The following is a 14,472-nucleotide window of genomic DNA, read 5'->3' as shown; positions in this document are numbered from 1 at the left end:
TTTTAACTATGCGGTATTTTAGGCCTGTTGTAATTTTGGTCTGGAAATTGATTTGGCCAAGATGTATCTCATCTCACAGAGGAGTCAGAAAATAGTATTTGTAAAAGCTTCTGAGACAGTGCCTGACTCCATCCTGAGGCAAGCATTGGTTCTATAGCTACTCCGAACTTAATGTCAATTAGAGGTCAACATGTAAGCTTGTTCTGGCTCAGAGCTGATTTCCCTTCAGAGGAAAGGAAGTCCTAGTATAACTCAGTCAGATAGAAAACAGAAATTATTTCCCTAGAACATTTCCTGCTAATAAAACTATCATGATGCTGTGACCTAGCAGCATTTCCAGTTGGGTCTGTGAACATTCGTAACCCCATTGTCCCAGCCTGCAACTTGATGAAATAATTTTTGGTCAGTTGCTTTGGTAAGAAGATGACCTGGCTGTCTGGCTGGCATGGGCTGAGTACTAAGTCCCTGCTCCAGCTCACCATACGTAACCAGTTCTTAAACAAAAAAAATTGCCATCTGCACTCTTCCTGTGTGTAAAGAAATGCTGGATGGGATCAGGGTCCTGGTGCTTAGATTTTAGTAAGGCAAACACTTTGTCGTTCGTCTGGATGGTCTCCTGTAGCTTAACGAAACCACATGGGGGACTCTTTTGGATTTTGACTGAAAGGTCCTTTTGGCTGCCTCAAAAGGCAGTGTTCCCAGGTTTGGGCTTCCATTCCCCGTTTTGTTTGTCATCGTCAACGAGACCCCTGTCTGTAGTGCAGACCAGTTTCTGATTCATCCCTTAATGTCTTCAGCGTTTACATAATATAAATTCAAGGCAAAAATGTTTACGTCTCCAAGATAAAACTATTGCATTCCTTTTGGCATTAATTACACAAAGTATCTAATGCCAGTTTCTGTTCTCTGACATTGGATCATATTGCAGCATTTGGACTGGTGACTAATTTTGGTACTGGACCGTAGAGAAGCTTTTGTAAGAACAGGGAAAGGAAGCATGCTTAATGGGTTTGGTTGCTGGTTGGTTTGCCTTTTTTAATACTGGAGATTATGCTATTACTAGAAATTGCACAGAATGAAGCCAGGACAGCCTTCTCTCCTCATCTCCTGAAGAAATCAACCAAAAAATCCGTAGCCATTTTAGATGACATTAATTTTGGATCCCTGGAATGGCCTGGGCTACTTACCAAAAAACAAATTTACTGAAGAAATAGCTGTAGGGATTGCTTTCTGAAAAGAGGAGCATCCGCATGGCTACTGTGGATGTGTGCTGCAGCGCAGCACAGCTGATTCAGCTGACAGCTTCTGCAACAGTGAGCTTCACCGGTTTCTTTCCTTCCATTCTTTGCTTATCCTGTATGATCTTTTACATAGAGCTCATCTTGAAACTTCCTTTTCTGCAGAATTCCTGTTATGCAAAAGGAAAGGAAAATAGTGTTCAGTAATGCAGCATACTCTGCCATCTCAGGAAGTCTTTTTTTCTCCACAGCCTAATTTGCTATCGGGATCACAGTACAGGGTTGTTTTTATGCAGTCCTACATTGCATACTAAAAATAAATAAAGAATCCTATATCTAAAAAGAAAAAGGTTGAAAAAAAGATCGGATTCCTCATGTATCTGATGAGTTTATTTCACTGAAAAAAAGCCTCCCAGATTTCTGAGTGTACCAGGTACTAGTTGAGATTTAAAGCAAAACAAAACATAAAAAAGATTCCCTCTGATGGTAATTTTAATGTAAATTGCCTATTTTTCCTCTGGTCCCCTTCCTTCTGCCCCAGGAGAGCACTTCCCAGCTGAAAGCACAAGACTGTCTCACCAGGTTCCCCTCAGCATCTCAGCTCCGGTTTTTAATTTCATGTGCAATGTCACAGTGAAAAGTGCTCCATAAACACAGAGTGTAGAGAGTTGAGGCGGTTCTCAACATGTGTCCATCTCGTGGGCAGGGCCTTCATAGTGATTTCAGAATTTACTAGAATTTGAGAACTGGCCATGATGGTCCATCAGGAACTATCGGGGTGTTTGTGTGTGTGTGTGTGTGTGTGTGTAAGCACAAATAGGTGTGGATATACAGTAATACTGATTGCTGCTTGTGATCTCCATTGGAAACCAGAGCAAAGATCTCTGGATATTAAATTTCTTGTGCCCAGGACAGATTTTCTGGTTCGTTGTTTAGCGATGACAAAAGCAGTCTTTGCTAACTGGTTTCCCAGGTAGTGTTTCACTGCCCAGAGACAAAATTTTTTTCTACTCTACTAAAGCTTTAGAGATTACAGAGGTAGATGTTAGTTTGCAGCTGGTATTAGATGGATCAAGCTCTTCACTCCTTCAATAATGGAGTTACTCATTGGCCTTGCTTATTTCAAGCCTGTGGAAAGCTGCATCTTGACTTGCTGACAGAACAGGAGAAAAGAAAAAGATGCAGCAAGCACAAAAGAAGAGTCAAAAGTGAAACTTTGGTTTGTTTCATAAGCCACTGCAAGCTGATGAGTGTGGCACCAGTGCCCTGACCTTCACGTGACTCACAGAAGCGACACAAAAGCAAGATCTCAGCAGTTAACACCATCACACATTGTTTTTGTAATATCCTAGAGACGAGTAACTACCAAGAAAACAGGTGCACATATATCATTGCAGCACAATCAGTTTGATTCAAAATAGGTAATTTTCTTTCCTGAGCAGTCTGGAGTTACAGCTGAGTGTGCGATAGCCAAGTGATATGGACGCAAAGGGAGACATTGTTTAGGAAGCAGCTGAAGAAACAGATGACATTTGCAAGTAGCAGTCTGACCGAGCTCCTATTTAAATCAATACAATAATACTTTTCTTTCATCTGCCATCCAGATCTACGGCACGTTATCCTCTGGGGGAAAGCGTGTCGTCTCTTTCAGACAACTCTGAACTTAGTTTTCCAGCCTCCGATTTACCTGTCTTCTCTGCTTAGATGCCGTGCCATGACTGCTGGCTCCGTGACCTTTAAGCACGCGGCCGGCTCACAGGGAGAGGAGGGATGCTGTGGAAGCACGGCCACCACTTTGCATGTGTGAACTCTGCGCCCCTTGTTTTTTCTCCCCTTGCAGGGAACTTGCTTGTTTTTGAGGGGAAACTCTTTCGCAGTCTTAATTTGAGAGCTGCTCAGCAGCTCACAGATGGAGAGAGGAGATGCACACAGGTCCTCCCCAGCAGGCCAGAATTTAAGTAGAAAACAGACAGAAGACTCCGTTTCTATTGCACAGAAGTGCCTATTTCTGTCTTAAAAAGCCCCCACATGAACCTCCAGAACTGGTAAAGCTGCATGTAGATGATGGGCAGCTGCCTTGAACTTCAAGTGCTCTGCTGAGCTGGCAGCTCTAGATGTGTGTAATGTGATTTAGCAGTTTAACACATGTAAAAACTTCTAGTGGCAAGAAGCCTGTTTCTGGCTTGCATTGTGATTAGATGTAGCACACTTGGGGCCAACCAAATTGTTCCAGCACCGACTCGTGCCGTGAGTCTCGTTCCCCTGTTCCTGGTGGCAGCCCCTCCATCTGCTCCTCAGTAGGTGCTCCGTGGCTTTTCAGGCTAAGTGTCAAGGATTACGTAGGTGGCCTCGTAACAACATCTGTTGTAGGGGTCTGCAAAAGCTTATCCTCCAGTTAGATCTTTCTGTCCCTGTCAGTGTTAATGCAAAGAGCTGAGCTTATTCACCCATATGTGGAAAAAAGCTGATGGCGAAATCCTTGGGCACCTCAGTTCTTCCCACTTCCCCTCTGGCTCCATGTTTCAAGACTCCCTGTGCTTTTGCACTGCCCTTCAAGAGGTGCTGGGTGGTTTGCATCTCACCCACTCCGATGTGACGTGCTGTCAGCTAGAGCAGGGATGGCTGTTGGTAGCTTTTAAAAAATGCAAGAGGGGGGAAAGAGGCATGGTCGTTTGGGATGCTGACAGAGCTTGACCTCGGGTTTCAAATGAAGCTTTGGTTTTGAAAGAAATCTCTTTGAAATGTGAGCAAAGCCTTCTGGTACTTACAGAAAACCAAGCTGGTGAAACCGGCTGGCATAATGAGGCTGAGAAAGGCTGCTGTCATCAGTGCACAGCAGCCTTCCCTTAATGATTTTTTATTAAGCATCCTGTCTTTGCTATGCAAATGCAGACGAAGAACACAACATCACTAAATGCGATGTGCATCAGAGCTCCATAATCAGGAGCGGATACTTTTCTTGTTATTCATTGCATACATCCAGGAAGCCATTATGGGATCTGTTCTGCATATGGATGATGAATAATTTACAAATAATTCATCACAATCCTAACAGGTGTATTGACACGATATTGACTCAGAGATCGTACTGCCTGGCTGGAAGTAGCTATTGATTTTTGGCCTTTTGTTTCCCTTGTCTTCCCTTAGTTTCCAAATCTCTCATTCAGGTTTGAGGGTTTTCCTGTCGCACGCATCAAATGACTGCAGCTGAGACCACAAAGTAAGGCAAGGTTAAAAGCCGAAAAATGTATAAATGGCCTCGATCAAATTCATTTCAGAGCAGATACTAACTACTACTCATCCTACAAATGCATGTGCTGAAGGAACCCTTTTGTGTTTAGCCAATCACACGTGCCACTGTTGATTTGTCATGACATCTAAACTATGGTCATATTGAAATGCACTTAAGCCTTCCATGTAAATCATCTCCTTTTTTTTTTTTTTGCAGTGATTTTATATGTAAAAATAAAATTGTTGGGGTAAATTGATAGTACACTAGTAAACTAGTACATGTGGGAATGTAGTGCTGTTGCCCCTCCAGCAGTTTGCAGTTCAAGGACAGTCAAAGGCAGAGGCAGCATCACTGCAATTAGAGGTGGATCTGCATCCAGCCCCCGGCGCAGCCCAGGTCCTGCTGGCAGTGTTCACATCAAAGGTTTTGCTCTCAGCCAAAGGCTCCATGCAGGAAATCCTTCCTCTTTCGTTCTCACATGGGGAAGCTAAGAGATCCGCAGCCCTCATTAGCATGGCCAACATGAAAAATCTCCGCGTCAGGTGCCAAATAAATGACTGTGTGTCCGTGTCACCCCCTCACCGCAGCACAGCAACACGCCAGCAGTAGCAGGTAGGGGTCAAGACCACTTTGCCTGGTAAAGCTCTAAATCACCCCTTGGAAGTACCTATACATCTGCTGGTTGCCTACAGAGACAGAGGAGGGTTGTTTAGTTCGTCAGCTGGCCATTTTTCGTAGGCGCCAGAATGAAATTCAGTGCATTTGGATGAAAGTGAAAATCTGCATCCAGAGGCTTGGCATTTCTAGCGAGGCTGAAGCGTATACCCCATGCAGAACCACTCATCAGAGATTCTGTGTAGTTGCAGATTAAGACAACTGGTATAAGAGATACATAGATAGAACACAGAATTTTTAGTGTGATAATCGAACTCTGTGCCTTTTGGGCAGAGTGGTTCTTACTCAAGGTGATAAACTTCACATGTTTTGTGAGCAGCATTTGGACACTGTCTTGTTTTGTTTTCAGCTGAAATGGATAATCAAGTTGAAAGTATAAAAGATCCAATGGAAACTGTGCCAGAAGCTTAACTAATAGGTAAGATATTTACGGCTATTTTCCTCTGCATTTTCCATTTTGGTTCTATTTGAAAACTCAATTTAAAAATGAGTTAGGACACACCAAAAAAAAAAAAAAAAAAAGCACAAAAAATAATGGGCTAATAGGCTAATAGGGCTTCTATTGCACAAAAGCATAAACATCTCATGTAGACTTGATTTGTCAGGTAAGGATGGCAGCAGCATTCTGCAGCTGTGATGGCTTTGGACAGTGCGTGGTCTTAGATCATGAGAAGGCTGGACAGCAGTGAGATAAGCAGTGGAAGAGTAACTGAATGAGTGAGATTTGGCATCACTTTGGAAAATGATAGGCAATTTATACTGGTCAGAACAGGTTTCAGTTCGTGCGATCCACATGCTGGGAGCAACAGGCTCACATCACGAGGGCTTTCCTTCCCTTGGCTCTGCAGTGCCCCACATTACTTGTGACTGCACTGCTGTAAAACAAGGCAAAGGGAGCAAGCTGCTTTCTGGAGCTGTGCAGCATTTCAGAGCTTTACTGTTTCATGTGCCAAATGGCGGTGCTATTGCAAGAGTGCACGATGGTAGCTGTTGCTGTGGAAGTCTTTGTGGATGTAAGCAGCATCAGCCTTACATAAAAATGAGTAATTTGCTAGGAAGACAGCAGTCCAGGCCCACCCCAGCTACAAGAAGGAGTTCTGCATCTATCTCAGAACAGAATTTTTGAGCATTAATACGCAACGCTGCCTCGGCATTGTCAATATCACACACGGCAAGGTGTGCTATTTATGTAATAGGATTTTGTGTAGCTCAAGACCAAATATAGAAGCTTTACAACAGTGGCAGCTGTATTGGAGAGATTTAAAATACAAGGTCTTATTACCGAGCACGCCCCTTTGCCCTTGTCAGCATACTGACAATATGCTGCTGTACTGCTGGAGCGAGAAATACAGCCGATGGTGTCCCTGCTAAAAAGTACCAACACACAATGAGAAAGAGCCTTTGCAATTAAAATTCGGCTTCCACAGCTCTTCCTTCCCCCTTCCCGAGCCTCCTGTCATATGTTCTCGTAGAGAAAAAAAGGAAAAGAAACTAATAAAATTCTCGGAGTTAAAAATACAATGAAAGGTTAATACCCTTCACTCGTTTTAAAAATGGATGTGACAATTATCACGGCTTTCACGTGTTCTGTAGGAGGGTCTGCATTTCAGCCACGTTTTCCTATGGAAATTAATATCTCTGAATGTTTTGGGCTGCAGTCATTTTTGCTGTATGAAGGTGAAGTTCACCAGAGTAACACCACAATTAGCAATTAATTAATAAATGTCCTCAATTCTACTGCAAGGTCTCATTCTCCTGGCACCTCTCTGAAGCAAAAGGGGCCTGAGCCAGCCTGCAGAAAGACTTTCCCAGCATTTTAATGGCAAGTGTGGGATTAGAAGTAGAAATTGAACTCTTTGCAGCTCTCCATTTGGGTCCTCCTGACCTTTCTGCCTTGTTTTAATTGCAAGGAGCAGGTATGTGGGGGAGGACCAGTCAGTGCGTTAAGCGTCCAAGGTCTCTGTTCACCACATTTACTATTTGAATGTGGTGCTTTTGAAAAATGTGCACCAAAGCACCAGGGACCTCTGATAGCTGAAAGGAGGGCTTGCTAGGTGGCTTGTGGCTGTGGGAAAACACAAGACCCTAATTAGCACTGCCAGTTTGCATTACCGATTTCCAGAGCTGTGCTTCTTCATGAAGCCATGGGTCTGGGACCAGCTGCCTGTAAGGTCAGGGATCATGTCAGAGCTCTTCAGGCCCTGTATATTGTAGGGCTGGTGAGTGTCTGCATGAACAAGCATCTCCACAGCACCGTGCATGGGATGAGTGCTGCGCTTCTGATTGCTGATTGGCCCCTGCTGCAAAAAGCTGAGGTGTTTAAAATGTGCCTGAAAGATGAGTTCTGTTTGAGCCCCAGCGATGAGGAGGCAAGAGAGAGGAATGTTCTGAAGGATAGTTTGGGGCAGGAAACGTCACTCTGCAAAAGCTTAGCTCAAAAAGCATGGGCAGGTTCATAGGATGAAACAGGGAGGGAACAATAGACAGGTTATGAATTGAAGGAAGGCCTAGCTGGTTTCTTGTGTCTTATCCCTTACATTATTGCCTTGGATTTTCTAACAAAATAATATGGACAGGAGGAGGAGGTCCCAGTTCCCAGATTATCACCAGGGCCAGTATCTAGTTCAAACTGATGTGCCATGCTGCGAGCAAGAGAATTTATTCCAGTGATTCATGGAATAAACGTGTGCATGAAGCTACAGACTGGTGGCCAAGGCACTCCGTTAAGGCAGGAATAGTTTACCACGTCCTCATCAGCAGAAGAGAGAGGTGCTGCACTGATATGAGACACCACTGAGATAACTGTAGAGGTAATATATGTACATACACCACACAAAGCACGTTTTGTGTGTGTGATGGATAGGGAAATCTTTGGCTTCTGCATTAGGAAGGTGAGACTTGAAATCTGTGCAAGCGTTATTCTTCATTTTTGCCTTTTTTCTTTCTTTCTCTTCCCCTCTAGGATGAAAGAAGGATGCAGGAGGCAAGAGACCCGACAAAACCCAAAGGGCAGAAGCTGACATCCTATGGCATCATTCTTGGCAGAAGAGAGCACACAGAGGTGCTCGGTGGGTTGGGAGGGAGGGAGCTTTGGGGAAATGACTCTTTGCTTTAATTTCTCTTTGTTCTTCATTGCGTTTTGTTCTGTAAACCTGTTGGAAAGAAACACAATTTCCCAGTTCTGATGATGGCTTGCAATTATTCCTGCAATTACAACAGTTACTTCTGAATGACAAGTCCCTGTGTTATATCGGGTCTCTTTTCCTCCTCCATCATATTGTTAGCCCGTCTTCAGGTTCACCCCTTTTCTAGCATCTTTATCTTCCTCCCCAGTTCCAATACTGTCTGCAGGCAACTTGTGGGAGCACGTTTATTCCCTGCCCCCCCTGCCCTGTTTTTTTAAACTGTTCCCTAGGATACCAATGGAGATTTGCTTTAAGAACATGAACTGCCACAAAGGATTATAATCTACACGCACCAATAAACAACATCCCTCCTCGTGCTAGGGATTTGAAAGAAGAGACTCTCCAAAATCTCAGATATATTGACAGAGACAGCCCTGCACGTCGCCTGCCTCCCAGCTTGTCGATCAGCAGCTCCTGGCAACTTTTCTTAATGCAGAGCAGTCAGCAGCTCCCAACCCAGTTGCTTGAAGAGTCAGTGGCCGGACTCTGAGGGCGCGCCGTAGGCAGAGCCTGCGCATTAACACTATCTTCTCACTTACCTGCTGCCTCAGTATTTCCCCTGCCTCTACTTTTTCCAAGCCCAAAGGAGATCTCTGAGGTGCAATAAAGCTAAACGGTGACAAGCCTGCGCCATGCCATGCCCCTCCACAGATCTTGGGTGCAAATAATGCATGGCCTCAGTCAGTACCCCAGATCAATCTGCCTCTTTTCCAGAGAGGTCCGTGCATGTCAAAATCCATGTGCCATAAGTACAACCTTCACGTAGGGGCAGGCAACACGTTTCCTGGAATCTGTGAGCAAAGGAGGATAGCAGGCATTCTGCATTTAAAACATCTTTAAGTATGGCTTCTGGCTTTAACAGCTTCACACTGTATCTCATGTGAGCCCTCATTATATTTCCCACTGCATATACATGATTTTTTTAAATTAAAAAAAAAATCAATTAACAGTTATTTGGATAAGAATGTCTCACCATATGTCAACTGGTCTGCCAGCAAATGCCACACAGAAATGTTTAGAAGAGGAACAAAAGGATTTTACGTACAGTTCTGTGCTACACTGCAAATGAAACTAGTAGAAGGTACGCACAACGGAAGAGCACACAACCTGTCCCCGGGCTACAAACCATATTTCAAAATGCCATGGATAATAATTGGATCCTTTTAAATAAAGTAGCTGTGGTGGTCTCTCTTTCCCAATCCTGAATAGGCACTAATCCCAAATCAATTATTTACTACTAAAAAACAAGGCAAGACATTTTCCAAGATGTGGAAGGATGTCCATCCTCCTGTGATCTATGTTTATCCCAGGTATAGGAGCTTTGGCGATAAATTCTCCACCAGCATAACAGCAAGTAAGCTGTGTCCCTACGGAATATAGCATCAGCTATGGCGTTTGATGGCTGCTGTCTGCTGCAGGTTGATTTGGAAGATTGTCAAGGCAAACAAGGATTAGAAAAGAAAACAACAAAGGCTCCAGATTTCCCCATGAGAGCACGCACAGCTCCTAGGAACACTGCCTCCTTTCACCTTGTGTATGGCTCCAGCACATTTGCTTTTTGTGTTATCTTTGGTGGATGAATATTTCTGCGTGCCAGCTCCTGTGGCATTTTGCACCATATGGAGGTCATGCCAGAGAAGATCTCAAGGAGATTCTTCATCATACAGTTCTGGAGATTAGTGGATACTTGGAGTTGGGTCAGCTTTAGAAGAAACATCATAAGCCTTTTAATCTGTCTTATACTCTTGCTAGTTTTCCTAGAGAGAGAACTACCCTCTAGCTCTACATTTTGGACTATATTCACTTTGAAGCCACTCTTCTGTTTCTCTTTCTCATCCCTGTTAGCTTGCCAGATGCAAAAAATGCATCTTTTAGGACATGGATATTTTCCTAATGTTCCTTCACTTTTCCATCAGATTCCAGTTTTGTAGATAATGGCTTTGCAAACAGTGCATCTCTGTAATGCACATCCCTTTCTATGTGTCTTCTGTACTTGCTGATTTTGATTTAAACAGCCTGTCATAACAGAAGGTGGAAGAGTGGGAGGAAGAGGAAAGAATGCATCAGGTATCTCTCGCCGCAGTTCCTCCGTTAATGCTGTCTCTGTGAAAAGACAAAGATCAAAGGGATCCATTTCTCTGGGAATGTGAGGGAACTGCCTCCATACGTCATGGAATAGATTGGGAAAGTTCATCTTTGAATTGATCAAAAACATGGAAGACAACCTAGATTGCCAGGTCCTCAGCTGGGGTAAACTAGCCTCAACAGAGCTGTCACATATCCCTCAAGCATTTGCTAGCCTTGGTTTTAGCAAGGAGGCTGGTCATAGAAGCACAACTGGAGACAAAGGCTCATTTAAGTCCTTGCAAAGACCAACTGAAATAAAGAACAATAAGTAACTGCAAAAATGCCTCATGTTAGACATGATATTTATAACCTTTGACAGTAATTTCATTGCACTTTTCATTCAGCCTTGGTCTCTGAATGGCAGCAAGCCTCTGAAGCTGGGAAAGGTTCTCCTGAAGACGCAGCAGCAAGTGTGACGTTTAGAAGTGTAGGAAGTGTTGAATAAATAAATGTATGAGTTGATTAAATCCTTACAGGGCGATCTTCAGATAGGTCTCTCTCTTTCTTCCAGTGGATTTTCATTTTGTTATGGCTTCTTTCATTTTTCACTCACATAGAGTGGGCAGAGTTGGGTGGTGTGAGTTCCTCAGTTGGGTTTGCTGGTTGCAGCTGGGCCCACGCTCCTCCACACAGTCTCTGCCGATGTGACAGGAAGTATAGAAATGTGGGAGCTGGTACCTGGCATAGAGGGGAAGCCCCTGCCTGTTGGTGTCTGCATGCAAGGTATCAGACTCTGCTTTAACGTTGCAGCTCCTATTTCTGGAAGTGTGGTCCCTGCTGTGAGGCTCGTTGATCCTCCAGCCAGTGACTGCTCCAATGATGGGCAGGTTTCCTTCCACGCCGACCTCCAAAGAAGATGTCTGAGACGTCATCTGTAACGCTGGGTCACACATTCACTGCAGCTAATTGCAAATCTTTCTATAAAGCACTGAAAAAGCCTCATTGTGAATTAACACTGTTCTGCTTTATGCACTTGATCAAAAGGAAAAAAAAAAGACATTTCTCTATATGCAGTGCATGCCTGCTTTGCTTTCAAACCGACAAACTTAGCAGAGTATGTCGGATCTATTTTCTCGGGGAAGAGGGGTTTTTATCATACAATTCATCTGGGATTTGCCTTACCCTGACATTTGTGATATAAAGGAAAAAGTTTTAAAAAAAAGAAAAAGTAATTTTCTTGATCAAAAATATGTTTTTACTTAAATGCAAAGAAATGTAGACTGTTGCTTGCAAAATGTCTTCTAATAGATGGTATAACAGCTATATAGACTAATCCATGCCTCTTTTGTTACTCTGTTGTTTATGTGCCGAATTTGCTTCCCAGTCTGTTGTTTTTCCTTTTGTCCATGCCATACGACAGAAAACTTAAGGAATCAATGCCTTCACACATTTGTTTGTTAAAGCAAAACCTTAATAAAACTTGTTCTGAAGACAAGCCCACATTGCTCGTGTGTTTCTTTCCTCCTGACTTTGCCAATCATATGGCAAGAACCTTTCTTTGTTACAAAGGCACCCTTCAGGCTGGATATGCAACTGTGCTGTAGACTGAATATAGTGTTGCCATTATAGTTGAGTCTTGTCGTTGTCAACTGAATGTTGTTTTGGCATGATAGCTGTAGTTGGGAAGAAATGGATCCATCAGACAGACTTTTGGAAGGCAACAAAGTGAGGTAAGGATGGGGACTTCTCAGCCTGAAGGGGAAGTGGTTGTTTGATTGACCCTTCATTTTTTGTCTTAGTAGCAGCGAGTTAACCTCAGAGGGAAAATACCAGCAATATCTGTAAAACAGTACCTTACTGAATGTCGTTGATGAACACTGCTCTTCTTTTATTGCTTTAGTTTACTTTTTTTTTATCTGAGGAAACTTGCAGTCTAGAAGGACATGCCTGGTTTCCTAGATCTGCTGCAAAGAACTTTTTCTTTTTTTCCTCTGTAGCAGGCTTACATTTTTGAAAGGAAATAATAAGGAAAAATTCATGTCTCACGTGAGAAGTAAGTAAATTGCATCCCACTCTTTAGCACAGGGCTGAGAGGAAAAACCTCCTTATTTTTGGAGGTCAAAGAAGGCTACTCAGAGCTTCACAGCAGTACAGCGGTACAAATGTACAGCAGTGTTTGTCTGGGAAAGGAGAATTAGGCAAGGAGCAGGTAAGCCTGCTAGGAAAATACAGTGTGAAATGAACAGTAAAATGCACTTTTTATTTTATTCCTGTATTCTGTGGCCCCAGTAGATTTCTGACTGGGGAAATAAGTTTTTCTTAGCTGATGCACATGAGGGTCAACCCTGGCAAGCTTCTCTCAGAGCAGCTAGGATGTCTGTTGTGATTTCCATGAGAAGGCTGGCTTAGCCACACAAATGCTGTGTAACTGAGAGGAGCAGCTTGTGCTTGCAGTTGGTTTGGCTTGTTCTTTGCCCCTGATGTAGCAGAACTCCTCTTCCACAGACACACAGGATGAGGCCTTTGAAGCCTTTGTCCAAAAGTGAAAATTGTGATACAGGGCTTTCATTAGGCTGGAGTTTGTAGTATTTGTTTTTTGTTGGTGATGGTGGGTTTTTTTCCCCTTAAATAAAAGTGTTGAGAGATGTTTAACTACCCTCATTCTATTAGAATCCTCAGTAACTCCTTCAAGTATGTGGCAAATGACTATTAATTCCTTTGAAATTCACTGATAAAATATTTCTTATAATGAAGTCCTTTAATGAAGGGGGGAGTCCTGATTCAAACACAGCAGTGGATTAGGCCAGTGCTCAGGCTTCTGCTGTACTCAGGATGGAGATGCAGTTGGTAGAAGATCCCTTGTTTGGCATCTGGAGGAGAATTTGGATTGGGTGGCATATGCGCATCCCAATCAAGTGAGACTGTTTCCTTGATAAGAGAGCCTAACTGTGTATGCTCTGGTGGAACTGTCAAGCAGGGTAAGCTTTTTTGTTTGCTCTGTGTATATTCACATACCTGTTACTCCTGGTCCAAAGATGCGCATTGCCCCTAGCCAGCTTAAATCCAGCCTGTCCAATCCTGAAAGGACATCTGCAGCATCCATGCTTGTACTTATGCTCTGGGGAGGAAGGGGAGGCTTTTCAATAAACTCAACAGTTAATTATTTGTGAACAAAAAAGAAGTTTTGTCAAAGTATTTTGTAAGTTCTCATCTGTCAAGTTAGTACTATTTAGCCAAACAGAGCATTACAAATGAAAGTAAAAAGAACTGTAGTGTAATCATAAAAACATACAGCACTACATATTTGCTATCTGCACCACCACCACTTCACAGTTTATCTTTTAATTCCTGGAATGATGCTCTACTTGTATTAATGAACTATTTATTATTTCAAAGCTTTAACATTTTGGAGAGTCTGATCTGTGGCAGAATAGCTGTAGCAGCTGTTGAAAGCCTTATTGCTGCTCAGTCAGGCTCAGTCTTCTCACTTCCACAATGCTGCCACAAGCTATACCCCATTTCTTTGAGCTGAGAAGATGTTACCAGCAAAATCTTGACTCTCATGTAACCAAGTATTTCAGAACAATCAGGAAATCCCTGCTCCTGCTGTGCCCTTTATGTCATAGCCCTATCTGTGTTATTTTTGCAGGAGGAAGAACCCCAGATTCCACCAGGTCCCTCCTGCACCAGCAGCAGCCCTGGCAGGAGACCCCACACCATCAGGTGCGGATCTGTTCTCTTTTGGGTTTCACTGCACAGCTTGGAAGGGATGCAAAGAAACACCCTACAGCAGGCAAATTGTTAGCAGCTGAAACCATCAAACTAGCACTGGGCCAGCATCTTGCTCAAGCCATAGCAAGACTGCCCAGGATGAGTTTGTGCCTAAGATTATCTACTTGGAAATATAACTGCAGCAACACACTCTAACAATTCAATATAAGACTGATGTGTCTCTTCATGCTGGCCAGTCTGCTTCCTGAGCACACCAATCCTTTGGTTGTTCTGAAGCTCCTGCAACACTAGGGCAGGAGACTGCTCTGGTTGTTTCAGGTCCCACAGAGTAACTCAAATTTGA

General features: G+C 43.3%; 1 protein-coding gene and 1 long non-coding RNA gene across 2 annotated transcripts in view; one reads left to right on the top strand and one right to left on the bottom strand.

The window, feature by feature from the left end:
- The window catches only part of MACROD2 (mono-ADP ribosylhydrolase 2), an 837,047-nt gene extending 825,155 nt beyond the window's left edge, over positions 1-11,892 (top strand). The window contains exons 18-19 of the mRNA XM_042882408.1: positions 5,495-5,563; positions 8,108-11,892. Coding sequence (XP_042738342.1) covers positions 5,495-5,556 — 62 coding nt within the window. The 3' untranslated portion in view covers positions 5,557-5,563; positions 8,108-11,892. The remainder of the gene's footprint in view (positions 1-5,494; positions 5,564-8,107) is intronic.
- Positions 1-14,472, bottom strand: part of LOC122186068 — a 34,627-nt gene that overhangs the window by 18,968 nt on the left and 1,187 nt on the right. Inside the window, exons 2-3 of the long non-coding RNA XR_006181051.1 lie at positions 13,413-13,515; positions 1,188-1,408 (exon numbers count right to left, since the gene is read on the bottom strand). This is a non-coding gene — a long non-coding RNA (uncharacterized LOC122186068). The remainder of the gene's footprint in view (positions 1-1,187; positions 1,409-13,412; positions 13,516-14,472) is intronic.

The sequence above is a fragment of the Lagopus leucura genome, unplaced genomic scaffold (assembly GCF_019238085.1).
Source record: "Lagopus leucura isolate 7727_CA_CO unplaced genomic scaffold, USGS_WTPT01 Super-Scaffold_73, whole genome shotgun sequence".
Lineage (NCBI taxonomy): Eukaryota > Metazoa > Chordata > Aves > Galliformes > Phasianidae > Lagopus > Lagopus leucura.
This window is presented reverse-complemented; position numbering and strand designations above follow the sequence as displayed.